The 17,650-nt window shown below is 36.7% G+C and overlaps 1 protein-coding gene across 16 annotated transcripts in view; it reads left to right on the top strand.

Annotated features, from left to right (window-relative positions):
- Positions 1-17,650, top strand: part of DOCK3 (dedicator of cytokinesis 3) — a 219,538-nt gene that overhangs the window by 141,662 nt on the left and 60,226 nt on the right. For 15 of the 16 annotated variants that reach the window (XM_048069154.2, XM_048069122.2, XM_048069202.2 and 12 more), the window contains 8 exons: positions 3,648-3,810; positions 4,366-4,472; positions 5,266-5,437; positions 6,094-6,191; positions 7,728-7,811; positions 8,168-8,268; positions 9,604-9,685; positions 16,235-16,405. In XM_048069154.2, the coding sequence (XP_047925111.2) occupies positions 3,648-3,810; positions 4,366-4,472; positions 5,266-5,437; positions 6,094-6,191; positions 7,728-7,811; positions 8,168-8,268; positions 9,604-9,685; positions 16,235-16,405 (978 nt within the window). The remainder of the gene's footprint in view (positions 1-3,647; positions 3,811-4,365; positions 4,473-5,265; positions 5,438-6,093; positions 6,192-7,727; positions 7,812-8,167; positions 8,269-9,603; positions 9,686-16,234; positions 16,406-17,650) is intronic. The other variant, XM_048069168.2, reaches the window with a different exon arrangement.

Genomic DNA, 17,650 nt, shown 5'->3' with positions numbered 1-17,650 from the left:
AAACCAAGCATCAGTTTAACTGAATATAGAGACATTAGTTTAAAGCTTGAAATGGCAATTTGAAGGAAAAATAATATGCACATATGAGAAGGAAACAGCTACTTAGAAATGAGTTCGGAAACTAATCATGTCTTATCTTTTTTATCACTGATACACTTTCTACTTGATGCAGAAATTCTGCAAATTCATCTACCAAAGGTAAAGCAAATGAGACAGCCATCTGGAATTAATTTTAACTTGGTGGGTTATCTTACCATTCAGTGATAATGTCATTGTAGAAGACGATTGACCCCATTAAGTGTATATGGCTGTTCTGAGTCTATAGAAATGCCTTGAAACTTATAAGAATTCAGCTCTGTAAGAAGTAGATTTCCAGTTTATCTCAACTTTCAGAATGCAGATTTTAGCTGTTGAATACAGGCAAAGGTCATCCTCTAGATCTTTCCCGTGCTTCAGGTGGAAAGTCTTGAGAGCATAGACCTCCATCATTTCTAACAGTTGTACCTGCGCAATGAAATTTGAGAAGTCTGTATATTGACAGATATCTAAAACTTAACACAGCTTTATTAGTCTCAGTTATTTTAGTATTCCAATATATGGGTATTTTTTCACCTTCTATATTAAGAATTAGTTTTAAACCCTGGATGGCTTATTTTTCACTGCAGACATCTGGTTTATGTAATCTCCAGTATGGACAGCTAGAGCAGTGTGTTAGAGTCTGCCATTTTCCACTAGGAGGGAAGCCGATTTCGCTCAAAGACAGAATATAACTGTACTCCTAACTGGAAGGAAAAGAAGCAGCTGTAAAGAGACTGCTAGGTGGGGAACTTTCATTTCAGTCATTCAGCATAATCTAAAAGAAAATACTAATGCTGCAACAAGAGGAGTCTAATTTACATTTTTCTGTATAAATGCAAAGAATAAGGTGTATGTTGGGTAGGGCTTGTGCAGTACCGATGATGTGAATTGCTTTGTTTGGGTTGCCTGTCCTCTGAATGATCCCTTGCATGACCTGGGGTTGCATTCGCAGTCAAGTGTAGCTATTGGAAATGAAGGATCTTTCCATTTCGTTTTTCTAATTATAAGGTTAATTTAGTAACTTTCAATTGCTAGCATAGTAGAGAAGCTAATTAAAAATCTCCAATTCAGGCTTAACAATAGCATGGGCAACACACCGAAAGTTTTATCATTGACCCCAAAGCACTACTGTTCTTGGTTGAAACACCATTTACTGTTCCTGACCTATGGCATTTCTAAAGCAGACACTGCCAAATACGAAAGGGTGTGCTGAGTTACACACTACGGTGGGGAACTGCCACATTTTCATCTGATAGTAAGATAAAAACTAAACTTTTCCTGACCAGCAGCACAATCCTAATCTGAATTACGGCTTTGCGAAGACTTTAGCAGAACCATACTAAGCGTTAATAAGAATATTCTGTCTCAAACCCGTATTGCTGTTGAGTATATCTTGGTCCAGAAATACTCCTGTTGAAAGCAGTGGAAATTGTATGCAGAATGCATTGCTGTTCAAAAGGAAAATGAGCATTTTCTTTTCAAAATGGTTTTAGCCAAATACTAGTATCTTTCAATATAGTCTGAAAAATAAAAATAAAATAAAATGACACATTTCTCACTTATTCTTCTTTCTGTTGTGGTAGCAAGAATCTTATTCGTTGCAGAACATGCCTTAAATGATAAAAATTATTACCTGATCCTTTTTCTAGTTTAGCCTCCCTTACTTGCCCGTGCCCTCTAATTCACCTACATATTTGGGTCACCTGGTGACTAGGTGTACAGAGACTAGTATCATGTCTGTATTTTGCACATCACTTCACAATTCAGAGTTGAAGATTAAACAATCCTCTCTCCTCAGACTATAGATAGCAGTATAAATGCATAGACACAGAACAGTTAACAACAACGAAAAAGATTTCACCAGTTCTTTTATTTAATGTTCATAGCCTGAAACAGCATTCAGAGACTGAGCGTTTGCCTGCTAAGACAGGTCGATTTTTGAGACAGCAGAAAAAAAGCTGATTAAAATTTCAGTTTTTCCTGTACATTTTAAAAGAAATACCGTTTTACTTTCTCTTAGGAACCTAATGCAGAATGAGCTTTTGGAAAGGTTGCATTAAGCCCAGCAAGTTACGTTTATCCAGAAGTATTAGGAGATTGCAGGCATTGGCACTGCTGCCACCACTACTCTCACGCCAGCCTGTTAATATGTGCAATAGTTCAGTGGTTGTTGCTGTATTTAAAAACAAAACAAAACAAAAAACGCCTTTATGCCTGGATTGTGGCAAATACCATATGGTTACAAAAACTCAAGAGGACTGAGTTTTGTGGGTATGCTGTAGCATACAATGAATCTCTGTCCAGAGAGACTGTTCTTGCATTGAATTCCAGAATGACAGTGAATTTTTCTTTCTTTTTGGGCTCCTTCACAAATATCTTAGCTTTCTGAAAGTCAAAAGAATATTAGCACTGACTGAACTAACTGGATCTGGTTAATGGGATATATATGACTTGATATGATAGTCCCTTGCTTACACATGAAAAAGACCAAATCAAATCAACATTGACAGTGTTTCTTGGAATAGAATTTAGAGATGCCTTGGGGAAATGACCTGTAGTTTGTCTTGTCATGACTCTGTTCCGTGTGGAGTGTTTTCATGTCAGGATTTATATTGCATGCATTGTTTTGGTCCTGCTTGGCTTCTGTTTCTTCCTGGATTCATTATTCCGAGAGATATTAAAAGTGAAGAATCTCTAACCTGTCTTTTTTCTGCATGGTTTTATAAGATGTCAGATCTTTTGGATTACTTTTTAAGTGCTAGGACTGGAGTATAGTTCAGGGCTCATAAAAGAAAATGTGCCTCAAGTTCCATGTCTTCATTACAAGGGACCTTTTAGTGTCTTTATTTCAGGACTTCATATTTCTCTTAACTTCCTTCTCTTGTGTGGTGACGGAGGATTTCCACACTTCCAAAATAAAATGAATTCATTTTTCTCTTCATCTGTATTTTGACAAGATCCCTGAGCTTTTTAGGTATAAAAGCAGAAATTTAGATACTATGATATTTTCAGGTAGTAACTATTTAACAAACTCTTTACTTGCTACTAATGAAAAAAAATCAATCAGAATTTTCTGGGTTACTTGGTGAAGCGCTGGGTGATTATCGTTTTGAAAGACCAAAGTTTTTAAGACCTTGTAAAGGTCAGGTACAATTTTGAACTGAGATACTGAAGGAGGAATCATCAAATGATACTTCTAGAGATGTCTAATATTACTTTTGATGATCCTGTTAGGTCCTTTTTTGGACATGTGTTTATTTGGATGTGTGTTTATTGTATCTGTCCAGTTCTTGATAGAAAACAGCTTAAATAATAATTGAGCTTAAATAATGAGATACTGTAATTCATCCATTATCATAGGTGTTCTACCTTTTCTTTTGACCCAAAGCGTGGTTTTAAAATCTCTTCAAAAATTTCAGTTTTCATTGTGTTTGAGTTTCTGCTTCTGACTCTTCCTTTATGTCTACAGGAATATATGAATTATGTGAAGGTTGTCACCATGTAATAAAATGACTCATCTGTAGTGATGTGATGTCTTTTTAATCTTAAATTGTGTTCTTTTGTTCCAGGACTGCATCAGCCTGGGCTCAGGAGAGCCAAGCAGAAGTGCATACCACTCTTTTGTTCTTTACCACAATAACAGCCCTCGATGGGGGGAAATCATCAAGTTGCCCATCCCCATAGACAGGTTTCGTGGGTCTCACCTCCGGTTTGAGTTCAGACATTGCTCCAGTGAGTGCAGAACATAACCAAAAGAAATGTAAAAAGGCTGAGGTCTTTCCATTGTCAGTTTATACTTAGATGAGGCTGTTACTCTGTGGAGAGCAGGAGAAGGGTGCTAACTTAAAATACCATAAAGGTGCACTACTAGTCAGCCTTTTGCTACGTTTGTTAAACAGCATATTCAAAACATTGTGAGAAATCAGTGCAGGCCAAGGCATTTTGTAGTTATCTGTCCCTGCTGTTCTTTTGCTGTGTTTTCCTATAGAATGTTTTGTTTACAGCATGTTCACTTTATATTTTACTATGATCAGCATATTTGTATTTGGCAGGGGGATTGGAACTAGATGATCTTCAGAAGTCCCTTCCTACCCAAACCATTCTGTTTTTCTATTACTTGTTTTGAGGCTTGTTGATGACTTGCATAAAATTAGACATGGTAGTACGTTATATGTTGATTCTTAAGTAACCTGTATGTTTTTTGTTAGGAATGCAGAGAATTTAGTGAATAACCTTGTGAACAGAGAATGTACAAATATGACTCCTTATTTCTATCTCCTGCTACAGCAAAAGACAAGGGAGAAAAGAAGCTCTTTGGTTTTGCATTCACTCCATTGATGAGAGATGATGGCACTACCTTATCAGATGATATCCATGAACTTTATGTTTATAAGGTACCATATCTTCTCTGCAGCCTTTTTACCTACTGATCTCTACTTTAGTTTGAATAAGAAACTATCACTGCATTATCGTGTTTTGTTGTGTTTTTTTTTTTCCCACATTAGAAGAATGTGAGGAACAGATTAAAAGTAGGTTCAACGTTTTATAAATTCCAACTCATGTAACTGGGTATTGATACACCCTTCTATTATAGGGGCAGCTCACCTTTTCTCCTGAGGTAATGATGATTTATCATCTGTTAATCCTGTCTATTTTGAATTCAAGCATACTAATTTTAATGAGCATTCAGTAGCTTCACCAGCTTATGGCATTACTCTGTATGTTTTTATTAGGAAATTATGCTGTAATGCCCAGAAACTTCATGTGTATCATGTTACAATGCTGCAATTCAACGATGCTGTAGCAAGAGATTTTGGGATGGTTTTTTAGTGTGGGGTTTGTGGTGTGTTTTTTTTTGGTTTTGTTTTCTTTTTGTTTCTTTCTTCCTGCTGATTTACCTAGATTTATTTGCTCAGAAATGATTTTGAGACAGCAACACTAAATAGTACACTTGGAAGATCCTAAAAGTTCTAAAGAGTCAGTTGTTAGGAGACCACGCTTTCTAAAGCTGGGTCTCTTTTGTGTATATACAGGCCCTGAAGGTGTTAAGCACAGCTTTTTCTTAGAATTGTTTTTATGCACCCAGAAGATCAGTAAAAGTACCATTAGGCAATTGCTATCAGTATGTGTGTGTGGAATGAAATAAATAAACCAGGTAAAATTGCATTTCCTTTCCTGTATCTGCAGTGTGATGAGAATAGCACATTCAATAATCACGCACTCTACCTTGGGTTGCCTTGCTGCAAAGAGGACTACAATGGCTGCCCCAACATCCCTTCCAGTCTCATTTTCCAGCGCAGCACCAAAGAGACCTTTTCAGTCTCCACACAGCTTTCTTCTACCAAATTGACCCAGAATGGTAAGTAGCTGATCCTTCCAAATTGCCTAAGGCAGCAGGCATTATGGCAACAGGGCAGATGTGTATTCTTGTGGTCTCTCTGTTTATTTTACTAAAATACTGCTTTGCTACAATTCTGTGATTTATTTTTTTTAACTAACACTATTGAAATAAGCAGAAACATTTTTTGAGGAAATAGGGTTATTGACAAAGGGCAGAGACATGGCAAGCATTTCTATAAGTGCAAGACGTAATATGTTAAAATAAAGGCAATTTTAATTAAATGATTAAAGAACAAAAAATCTAATGCTAGCACTTTTACACAATCCAAAGTTTGTTTCGTTAGGCTTTTGCAGGGTTACCAAGTACAGTAATGTTCTTAGGCACAGGAAGACAAAAATGAATTGTTTGCAACTTAGTGTCAAGTCACCACAGGGAAGGCTGCAATATTTTATCTTTTTTTTAAACTTTACCATTCTTCCATTTGTTTCTTTGTTAGTAGCATAGGACTTACTGCTTGTTTTCCTCCTTGCTTTCTTTGTTTTTATTTTTAGTTCTTCCAAGATACATGAACTACAAGAGCAGAACTGTTATGTAATGAATCTCAGTTGGGTTTGGGGTTGCCCTTCTTTGCTCTGTGTATGGATTCTAGCTCTTTGTCTCTCTCTGTTCTGCAGTGGATTTGCTTGCCCTACTGAAATGGAAAGCTTACCCAGACCGTGTGATGGATATCCTAGGAAGACTGAGACATGTCAGTGGCGAGGAAATTGTTAAGGTACTACACAAAATAACAATCTTTGAATGTGTCTGTGTTAACAAGCTAATTCAGATCTGCAGTGCAATTCTGAGTGTTACCTCTTCATGTACTTGGATTCATACTGGGAAGTCTCAGAGTGTATGAATTGGTATTTTTTTAATATAAAACTGAATCATCTTGCAAATGTACTTTCGTGTCCCGGCATTGTGAAATGGAACTCTTGCCTGGAGCACCAATTTCTCTCTGAAGTGTCTAACCTATCAGTAAACTATCTCCTATCTGCCAAGTTCACCCTGTTTCATAGTCATTGTTGCTGTCCGTGGTAATCCTATGTGTGACCCAAACTTTATCATCTCAAAGAGTGGGGGGAGTCCCACTACAGCAGTCCATCAGATAATTTTAGGTGTTCTAAGAACTTTCCCTATAATATGTTTTTATAGTTCTAGAAATAAAAGGAGATAATTTGTAGTGGCAAACAACCAAAGAAACCAAATAGAAATCCCATCACTTGATTAGGAGTTTATGGTAAAAGCCACTTTGTTGTAGCTCATTTGAATGTTGCCATATGTAAATTTTAATTTTCAGGATAACACTTGTAACAATAACACAAGGAAGATACCCTGTGTATCTTGAAATTCTTCAAGAACATCACGTTCTGTACATTTTGTTTGCAGGACAGTACAAGTGTTTGTTTTTATAGAGAAAATCATTAAAAGATATGTATTAAATTATTACAAGGGGAAAACCAATTGATTCCCTTCCTAAATTGACTGCCATGTGGCATTGGGATATTAAGGACAGCATGTAGTAATTCAGCAAAAAGAAATTTTATCCTTTCAGAGACTTTATAAATTGAGGTAATTTGAGTTTTTTAATATAAATTATGAGGTTTTCCACCTCATAATCTATTTACAATAGATTACAAAATCATGATGACAGAAGCAGCAGTTGACTTCATCTTCAACATCCCTCTTCACAGTCATCCTTCCTGAGGACTGCGCCTTCTGGAAAGAATTCTGGAAAGAAATCACTGAATTAACAGCTTTCGGTGTTATGGATGAGAGAAACAATTGGCCATACGTAGCTCAGATCAGTTAATGCTTGTTATAAAGGCCCTACTTCATTCATAACACAAATTTTCAATACTAAACATAATTTGGAGCACTATTTAATGTGCTTCCAGGTCGTAAATTTGATAAAGAACAGTATCTGATGCACTAATGATATAAGAATGAAAGTAAGTTGTTTTGCCACTCAGGCAGCACTTCTGGTCAGCTCAGACACAATGAAAGGAACACACAGTTGTATTTAAGTGCAGTATATATTTCTTTCTTTTTCTATCATTTTCATTTAGAAATATTCCTTGTAAAGAAAAAAATTCTTAATTAAAGAAAACAAAATCTGTCATTTCTCATGGGTGAACCTGAAATGGTTTGTTCTTGGAAAGTGATTTACAAAGATATCAACATGTATGACATAATTCAAGCAGGGGAAAAAGTCCTTCTTCTGAATACAACTGAATTTGAAACTTTTTGTTTATTAATGTCGTTTTAGTTCCTACAAGATATTCTTGACACGTTGTTTGTAGTTTTGGATGACAACACAGAAAAGTATGGCTTGTTGGTCTTTCAGTCTTTGGTAAGCTGCTGAATTGTTACTTTTCTTTATCTTATGGTCAGTGATTAATTTTCTTATTAGCATGTTACTATTGTAACATGCTTCAATTAAATACGAAATATTCAGCTGAATCCAGCGTTAGTTAATCTAAAATAATCCTGGCTGAGGAGGGTAAGGATAGCATCAGCTGGAGATAGGAGAAGAGAAGTATTTGCTATCACTTGGGAGAAGCAAGCAATAACATCTAGTAACGCAAGTATTGACTGTTTAAAGAAACTAATATATCTCATTGTTCCTTAGCTTGTACAAATTGTTTATAGAACACTAGTGACTGTGCAATTACTTTCAGTGTGGGTTCACTTTTTCATCTCGTACAGGTGTTCATCATAAATCTACTGCGAGACAGCAAGTATTTTCATTTTCGACCTGTGATGGACACTTACATTCAGAAGCACTTTGCAGGAGCACTGGCTTACAAGTAGGTTTTGTTTATCCATCTCTTCAGGAGATGGTATTAGAAGCCTTTGAATGATGTCACCATCTGAATCATAACGCTTATGTTAGTGGTTTTTAAAAATAGAACTATCCAGACGAATATTTTTCCAACACTGTTTCAGAGCAAAGCTGCTCAATGTCACCTGTTGCTATGAATGAGCAGACTTTGAATTTTTATCTTGCCTTTCTGCACTGGCAAATTCTATTTTCATCCTTTTTTAAATGAAGAGATACTGTCACACAGCAACACCTCATTATCAATCTGTACTAATGAGCTACAAGAGCACATACGTTTCTTGTCCAAGAAGGATACTAAGATATAGGATGCATGGAAAAGGCGTGAAAAATAGGAAAGCTTGGAGAACTAATTGTAATTTCCTCTTCCATAGTAGACAGGTGTTCACATAAGATGATGGTGTTCCATTTTATTAGAGTAAATGTATAATTTCAGTAGATCAGAAACTTAATTTTCACTGTAACTTCGGAGATTCTGCCTTATTTTCTAGTATACTTTTCTGTGTTTTCTATCAGACAACAAGACGGATTTGGAAAGCAGTAACAGTTACCAGTCAGCGTTTGTTTTTACTCCCTTTTGGACCATTTATTTTGTACATTTGAGAATATTCTATCTTTGGTCACAATAAACTCTTAGAAACAGCTTATAATTGGCTTGGATTGTTTTACTGAATTGACGTTTTAGTATAATTTTTAAAAAAGTATCAAAAATACTTTGTCAATGGCAGGCAAAGAACTGCAGGTACTGTTCAACACTAAAAGGCATAGTCATGTTCAGAGGCTGAAAACATGTTCTGCCTTGTGTTAATGATCACTTCTGTCAGGTAAATCAAACTATTTTTGTAGTTCGATGCCTGAAATAAATGTTTTCAACAAAATTCTTTAAACTAGTCCAAATGGTACTGTGCGCTTAGGAAAATATATGAACACATTTTCTTTGTGATCTTAGTTTCTAAAGACTGCTTGCTTAGAGGAAATCTGAAATTTCTTGACAGAAAATAAAAATGTTTTGATTTTAGCTTTGATAAAGGCAAGCAATATAGCTCTTTTTAATAACATCTTTTTAATGTTCCCTTAGTGTATCTCATGGTCTAAGTCAATTACAGAGAAGAAATTATTTTCTGGTTTTGAAATTTAAATAAATGTATATGTTGTGTAAATTCATTCAGGAGGACAGCTATAGCTGATCTTTGGAATGGACTAAAATGAGAATTTCTTTTATAGATTTCCCCCTGAAACCAAAATATTAGCTGCCTGACTAATTTAAAAATGGTGCTGACTTTTCACTGTTTGTTATTTTCAGAGAACTGATCCGATGTTTGAAGTGGTACATGGACCGTTCAGCTGAGCTTGTACGTCAAGATCACATCCAGGAAGCAATGAGAGTATGTATTTAATAGAAGAATTTGTGTGTCTGTTCCATCTGTGACTCCAAAAGAGTTGGGGAAGCTGCATATAAAATCGAGGGTAGTCTGGCACTGATTTCTTAAGTGCTAAAGCAATTTATTTTTTTTTTTGCCAAAATTTTAATGTTAGAGGGAGATTCGCTCTTAAGCAAAAATAAAATGGAAGAACTGTGTTGTCTTAACTCCTTTTAAAGCCTTATGTAGGACTTAAGTGGAACTTACGTGGAATATATACGCACCAGTCATACATGTGTGGTCTCTGCCTTGCACTTCAAGAAACAGTTATTTCAAATGTATTACACAGAGGTGCTGTGGATCAAAGATAAGCTTTTTATTTCTGGCTGTGCCCACAGTTTCGTTTTTTCACTGGTTGAAGTTCTGGAGTTTTTTAAGAAGCAGATAAATGAGCCTTTAACTGGATGGAAATTCTACCAGTTACTGCACAAGACCTGAATCATGGTTCTGTGATGAGCGTATGATCTTGCAGGAATGCACAGCATTCTATTACTATGTGAAACATAGGGAATATTTTTGGTGCTAATTACAGAGAATCAAGAGAATAAATAGTGTATTAGTTTTACTATATGTAATTGTAAAAAAGATACTTTGTTAACTATATGAATACATTATTCAAAAATTTTAGGAGGAGGTTTTTCTTTGAGTGATTGTCCATCTGTACCTTCTTACTGTGAGCAGGTTTATGTCCAAACATGTGAGTCTGGGCATTTTTAAAACTAGCAGCCGTGGCAGAGATTTGCACTTTCTTTTTCTCTTTTTCATGTCAGTACAAATAGGTGAAGCATATCACAGCTGAAGTGCACCACACACATAAGCTATTCCTATAACTTCTTCTGATGACCACATGGGAAAGTTAGAGGTTGTTTCTTGTGAATGTCTTTATGCTTGGGTCTTGGCATATATTTCAGATTTTCATTTCTTTTTCTTCCTTCTTGTGATATTTTTGTACTTTATATTGCCTCCTTTGGTCTAATTCAGTCAATATTTTTGAGGAAGTAATTTTTATTTTTTGAGAATAATTGATTGTTTCATTGGAATGATCTGGCATCACTGCTATTACAAGGGTGCTATACCAGTGTTTACTTTGTCTTTTGTAGGTATTCATGTATTTAGAAACTACTGTATTGCAATACTTTACAGATTCAGGGGCCAAAGATGTCTTCTCAAGAAATTCTGTTGGAACTCTCAAATTTCTCATTCTGTTAGTTTCCGCCCTTATCTTTCATTTTTTTGGGATTACAAATAAACCTATTAAAATTGTGAGGTGAGAGGCAGATCCCTAAACGGACTGGCTGCTAGGATGTTCTCCCTTCTCCTCCCCCTGTCCCCCCAAACTACTTATCAGTGTGTTATGCAATGCAGCAGATACAGATGTATGATATTGTTCCTATGTGGTGAGCATGTCTTGAACCTCATAGTAGTTCTCTTCAGCAATTGCGACTGTGAATGTTAGGATGTCTTTCAGAAGCTCAGTTATTCAACATACCGTTAGAATACAAAGTAAATTATTTCAAGGATTCCAAGGCAGCTCTTTGCTTACTGGGAATCTCAGGTGTTTGCCTAGACAGTAGCAGCCCCATAAGTGAGCAGGGTCAGTTTGAAGATCTGACAGCCCAAGTCTTTCCAAGCACAGGAATTACAATCACAACCAGAGATTCTGCAGACCTAACCTCTACCATTGAAGCTGCTGTTGTATCTTAAAGTATGCAGTTGCCTTTCCAAGTCTATCTTTGAGGCCCAAATGAAGATATTCATCTTCTCCCACTATAGCCAAGTGATCAATGCCCTTTCTTTCTAAATTTTATTTCAGGCATTTGGAACAAGTTTGTACCAAAACCATTATCACTGCCAGTTTGTCATTACTTGTAGTATGTTTTGTTGCTGGGAATTTCTGTGGTCTTCGGTGTCTTCACTATGCTCCTTGCATTAGCGGCTCGTCAACTCATGGAACAGGATAGCTTTCTCTTTGTTTTCCCCTCAGTTAGCTGTTAAATGTAGTACCCTAAAGCAGGTTTTGCAGTATCTCTGCAGTCTCTTTTTTGGCTCTTGACTCCCCATATACATTTGTGGGACATATGCAGATATCTCATAGCATTCTGATTCAGACATTAGCATTTCTAGACTATTTCCAAACTGGCTTCCCCCCCTCAAGACTTTTTCTCAGAAACTTCTGTGAAACCTTGAGGAACAGTAATGCAAGGACTTCTCTAGCTTTGCCAGAACAGAGAGTGTCTTGTTCCTTGTTTATGGCCCATAACAAACTCCATGAAAGCTGCATCCAGATACCACTGCCTGTGCCTACATGGGGAGTTCTGTAACAATGTCTCAATGGATTAGCTCCACGGACAGTTGTACTTTCCCTACTAGTCATGGCAAAACTAGTGAAATATCTCCAGGAGGTGCTCTTTCAACATCAGACATCTTCTGGTAGTATAATCACAGCTGGTCTTTGCCTAAATTGAGGAACCCACTAAAAAAGCAAGACTTCTTTTTTTTTTTTCCTCAGGAAGTCCCATTAGTGTTCTGGAGCTGAAACATACCATTGTTGTTTGGCTTTAAATGAATTAGTGATAAGAAAAAGGTCTGTCTTTGGAAAAGACTGAAGCAATGTTATACTTCCCAGGTGATTTCTTGAAAACACGTATTTTCTGAGCCATACTAGCCAGGGAGATGAGAGATATGAAATTATATTCTCAGCCTGCCTTTTGAGACTGGGGACTCCTCCAAATTGTTTTCTTCACCCTGAATTTCAAAAAGAAATGCCAGTCTGTTGCTTTTAAGACCAATCTGTCTCCGGACTTATTCTTAATTCCCTCATTCAGAAATAATTATCTCATTGGTGATTTACATTTTCTACAGTCTCTTTTTCTAAGAATACTAAAAATTGCTGAGGTAACTATAATTGTTATAAATATATATAAACCCTGATCAGTCCGTTTGTGGGACTTGTTCCTTCTTTTATTGTTGATACCTTAAACTTTGCCTTAGGTCTCTTATCTGCTCTCACAAGACTCAAATTGGTACCTTCACTTGAATCTCTACACTTTTTTTTTTATCTCACTAATGCAGAGTACCAGCTTCTTGCACTTGAAGCAAGTATGCTGTTCTCTGGTGGCAGAAAACATTGCCAGTAGCAGGAAGGAGTTTGCTAGCTGCTCTTGAATGGTGAAGTAGATGGTCTATACAGACTACTGCCTGTATTTTATTATGGTGCAGAAGCAGCTTGCAAACATCCTCTTGTTTACTCATAAGAAGGATGTTCTTGTGTTCATGTTTTTCTCACAAGCTCCACTGAGATTGCTTAAAGGCCAACAAAACCAAAACTTCAGCTGATATTCTAGTTTCTCACTGGGATTTTGCCTGGATGTTGGTGTCTTGTTTGGGGTCGTCCTTTGAGACTTTTGTCTACATATTTATTTCCTTGTATTTTTATGAAGGTGTTTTTTGAAGATTACTTTTATTCACTTTGGTTAGCATGGTGAAAGAGCTTCAGACTTCCAGAACTAATAATCCTCTTTATATATACTGTGCATATGATAAGGTTACCTGTTCTACGTAACTCCAGTTTATTTTCTGAAGTAACTTTTAGGTTTCTTGAGTCAGGAAATTAAACTACGCTTTTTCCTAAAGCAGATCTGTACAAGATTGATTCATCTGTTCATACTCTGAACATCAAATACAGTTTTTTCTTTTTCCTTTTGTTCAAATTGAACAGACACTTCATATCTATAGATGAGTCCAGGTGTGCAACTGTACTGTCCCCAAGACTGTCCACTGGATGTATGAATATGCTGCGGTAAAACCATCAAATATTGTCTGAGTGTAGTTCCTGAAGGCTCAAGTGATACTTGTGGTGTCTCTAAAGAATATATTTATCCACTAGACCTGCAGAAATTTATCCATTGTTTCACCTGTGTCATCCTAGAACCTTCTAACTGATGCTGCATTTGTCAGAGTGGTCTTCGGTTTTAGTTGTCCTGGGACATTGCAGCCGAGCACCAGGTAGTCTGTGCAAGTTGAGCTGTGCTGCTCCTGTATTCACAGAGTGAACATGCACATGGACAGTCACTCAGAAGAAAGGAAGGTTACTCCTTAGTAAGTGGAAGGTCTTTGAGATGTGTTAGCTATAAGCACATTTCTTTCTCCATTTCTTTTCTCTCCTGGAGTATCACTGGTAAAAGTTAGAGATTATTTGGTTGAGTTTAAGTGAGGTTATGATGCTATTTGTCTATTTCAGTTTTTCTTGAGTCCTCAGGCTGCTGGTCACAAGTGATTGATGTGTGTTTACCTGTTGTGTGACTGCATTTTTTAAGAAAGTTATTTTAATTTATTACTGATCTTCCTTTAGCATCTCCGTTTTTATATCATCCTGATTTAATAGAGGGCTTGTTTCTTTTCAGTGCACTTCTACATCTTTAAGGGTCTATATGTGTCATGTCTGTGATTTTGTTAGTAGTAAGATGCAAAGTTATTCCATGTGCTGGTTTGTGCTAACAGAGCTTGGTTTGTGTTTTTATCATCTCAGCCACGTGTCTGTGAACACAGTGAACTCTTCAGTTTATTGTCTTTCATTCTAGGCAGCAGTTTGGTGTCTGTGCTAAGGACATAGTGTTGCTGAAAGCCTGTCATTCCGCTTCCAACAGAGAATTACAGATTCTCAGACATAAATCATCTGATTCACTGTAAAACATAATCTTCATGTTAAAGCCATGAGATTTCATGTAAGAGTTTGGGTTGCCTATATCAAGCTGGTAAAACTTGACAGCGCTTGACTTGCTGTATTCGGCATTAGCAGCAGAGGTGCTTACCTTAAAGAGTGGGCTGTTGTGAACCAACTGACCTTTGTCTGGCAACTATCCAGAAATACAAGGTGCTATTACCCAGTAAAGTCGTTTGGTGTAAAGAAGCTAAACAGGAAGATGTTTTACTAGAGAAGGATAACAGTGTACTGCCAGGTTACCAAGGTTGCTGTCATTCAAAAAAAAAAAAAAAGCTGTAATTATCAGTGGGATTTTGAAATCTGTGATGGGTTCACAAGGAATTTCAACATTAACGTTCTCTGTCCTTAAATCTGTAGCATTGTAAAGTTTAGAACATAACAGTGCATATTTGTACGTTATAGTGTGGTGGTTCAAAGAGAACTATTGTATGGATGCAAAAATTAAATGAGGGCAAACTTTGTTGTTAGAATTAGTTTCAGCTTTGAACAAAAATGCAGACAAGAATACTTTTTAGTCAATACAGTGTAATAGTACTAATGTTTCTGCATAAACTCTGATTACTGGAACTCCAGCCTGTTTGTTTCCTGTGCTATCATCCTAAGCACGTGATATCATAAGGATATCAGCCTATATATCATGTCTTAATGGTATATTACATTGAGCACTAAGGAAAGGAGTGAAGTCTAACTGTCACTGATGTTTAATACATTTCAGTGTTGACACTTGCGTGCACCAAATGATGAAAAAGGCATTCTTCCTGTGTGGAATATTAAATCTGCCATCATAGCATCTCTGAGGACTTTTGATAGATTGGCAAGCTTGTTAAAGGCTGCATCGAAAAAGATCTCTTTCTTACTTGACGTGGCTGCCAAATAAATGGAGTACTAAATAATGCCAGTTAAAAAATTTTAGTTGAAGATGTTTAGGTTGTGAATTCAGACTTAATCGAGACATGTCATAGAGCAAATTTCTTTCTACTACAGATGCACTTTGCCAGCCCTTTAGACTGCAGTGTCTGTCACATGTATAACAGTGTTAAATGCCATCTTCTGTGCAGATGATTCTCCCTCTACTGTGTGCTCTCCAAGTTTCATGTGTGACGATAAAAGAAAGACTCCTTAACTTATTCCAGCTGCAATTAAAAGGATACCCACTTACTGTAGCACAACTGCTGCTTGTTATTTTTGTGGGCTGCCAGAGGACTTCACAAGTCACCCTTGTCTTTTATTTCTGCATCTATATTTACTTCTATTTGTACCTGTAGCTGCCAGAAATAAAGGCAGACCTTGCTGTTGGGTTAATACTGAAAAGTACATACTTCTTTTTCCAGGTAACACTTCTTCCATTTCACTGACAGTCCACTTACCTTAATCCAGATTAGCAAACTCAAGTAATTAAAGGTAAAATTTGAATGAAAACAGGCAAATAGGTTCTTCAGACACAGTTGTCATGCCACATCATGAGAAAACTATAAATCTCGTATCTTTACCAAGATTTTTCTCAGATTGTGTAAATTGAATATATCTACTTGAATTAAATACATACTTGTTCTTTTTTGCTAGTGGAACACACCAGTAGCAAAGGTTATAGGTTGGGAAGGAATGCTTGCCTATGAGTAGCTCTTCCTTAACTGAATTATGTAACTTACAAAACCTGTTTTTCTTTCTCTTTTCTAAAGCTGAAGAATTTTGTTATTAATTATGCACCTAAAATCTTTCCTGGTTCTCTTTAAAGTTCCTTTATTTTTCTTTCTCTCTATCTTAATTTCCTTCCTTTCCTGCTCCCTAAGGCCTTGGAATATCTTTTCAAGTTCATTGTCCAATCTCGGATCCTTTACTCCAGAGCTACTTGCGGAATGGAGGAGGAACAGTTCCGCACCAGCATCCAAGAGCTTTTCCAGTCCATCAGATTTGTGCTCAGCTTGGACAGCAGGAGCTCTGAGACTCTCATCTTCACACAGGTTTGCTATTTTCTGTACTTTAACTGGCAAACCAGAAGACAGCTATTTTCTGCACAGGTAGTATATGGGCATGTACCAGTTAAGTGCAGGTTAGTAGTGTTTTCTTCCTTTAACAAGCTGATGATATTGAAAAACAACATAGTCAGTCTTATAAGAGAGCACCACTTCAGATCCAGGTGAACCGAACTGTGGAGTCTCAAGAGAAAAATGAGTAGTCACACAGGAATACAGTTTCTGCTCCTCACAAAAGTAAACTGTATTGCCAAGTCTCTTGTATGTCTTAGAGTTATCCTAAAGAAATTTTAAATCTTTAATTGTAGTAGGTCAAGTCAGTAATCAAGGTTGTAGAGACATCGCTGTAGAGAAGTTCAGCTGATGTGCTCACAATCAGAAAAACTTAATTCCAGCAGTCTAAAATTAGTTAGAATGATATGCAGTCTGACTGCAAGCATATTGTGATACCTATGCTCACATCTAATACGTTATTTTGAATATGGCCCAGATGCCTTCACTGAGACATCATGTGCCCTTCAGGTACTACTCAAAGTGAGTAAGAATGTTGCAGTGTTTTGATTCATATTTGAGAGATCACTGTACTAAATTACATACTCCTGTGTTCAAAATTTTTAATAGTAATATCAAATATTATGTGTATGCCTCAGCTCAGAGAATCTCAAAGATGGACCACGTAGAACATCCTGGTAATATGAAGGTTATTTGTAATTACTAATTTACTATTTACAGACGTTTTGAACACCTACTGTAATTTGACAAAGCAGCAGTTACTGTGAATGTCACAACAAAACAGAACAACTCCAGGGGTTAGGGAAGCTGCCAGCAGTGTGATCTCTTTCTTAAGAAGGTGCTCTGAAAGATTTGAGAAGAGCTTCTCTAATCTTTTATTTAATCACCCATTAGTTGGTATAATAAAATGACAAAAACATGAGAAGTCAGAGCACAGATTCTTTCAGGCAAAGTGACAGTGAGTGGGAACAGCATTTTGTGAATGCAGGATGTTTAGGGTTTGTTTGGTTTTTATTTCTGGTGATCACCGGCACAGAGAGAGACTAGATTTGAGGAAGGGGTTATTTTCCCTTTTTCTGTCTTTTTTTTTCTTTCACTGTGGTCTTTCTTGCTATCTTTGCTCTAGACTTGTAATTTGGGAAGCCTGTCCTTGTTTAACCTTTGAAAAGTTTACTGTTTTGTTTCCCCCGTGCCACTATCTTGCCCCTTGATCCCAATTGC

The sequence above is a fragment of the Anser cygnoides genome, chromosome 10, assembly GCF_040182565.1.
Source record: "Anser cygnoides isolate HZ-2024a breed goose chromosome 10, Taihu_goose_T2T_genome, whole genome shotgun sequence".
Classification (NCBI taxonomy): domain Eukaryota; kingdom Metazoa; phylum Chordata; class Aves; order Anseriformes; family Anatidae; genus Anser; species Anser cygnoides.
Note: the sequence above shows the minus strand (reverse complement) of the source record. Positions and strands in the feature narration are given on the sequence as shown.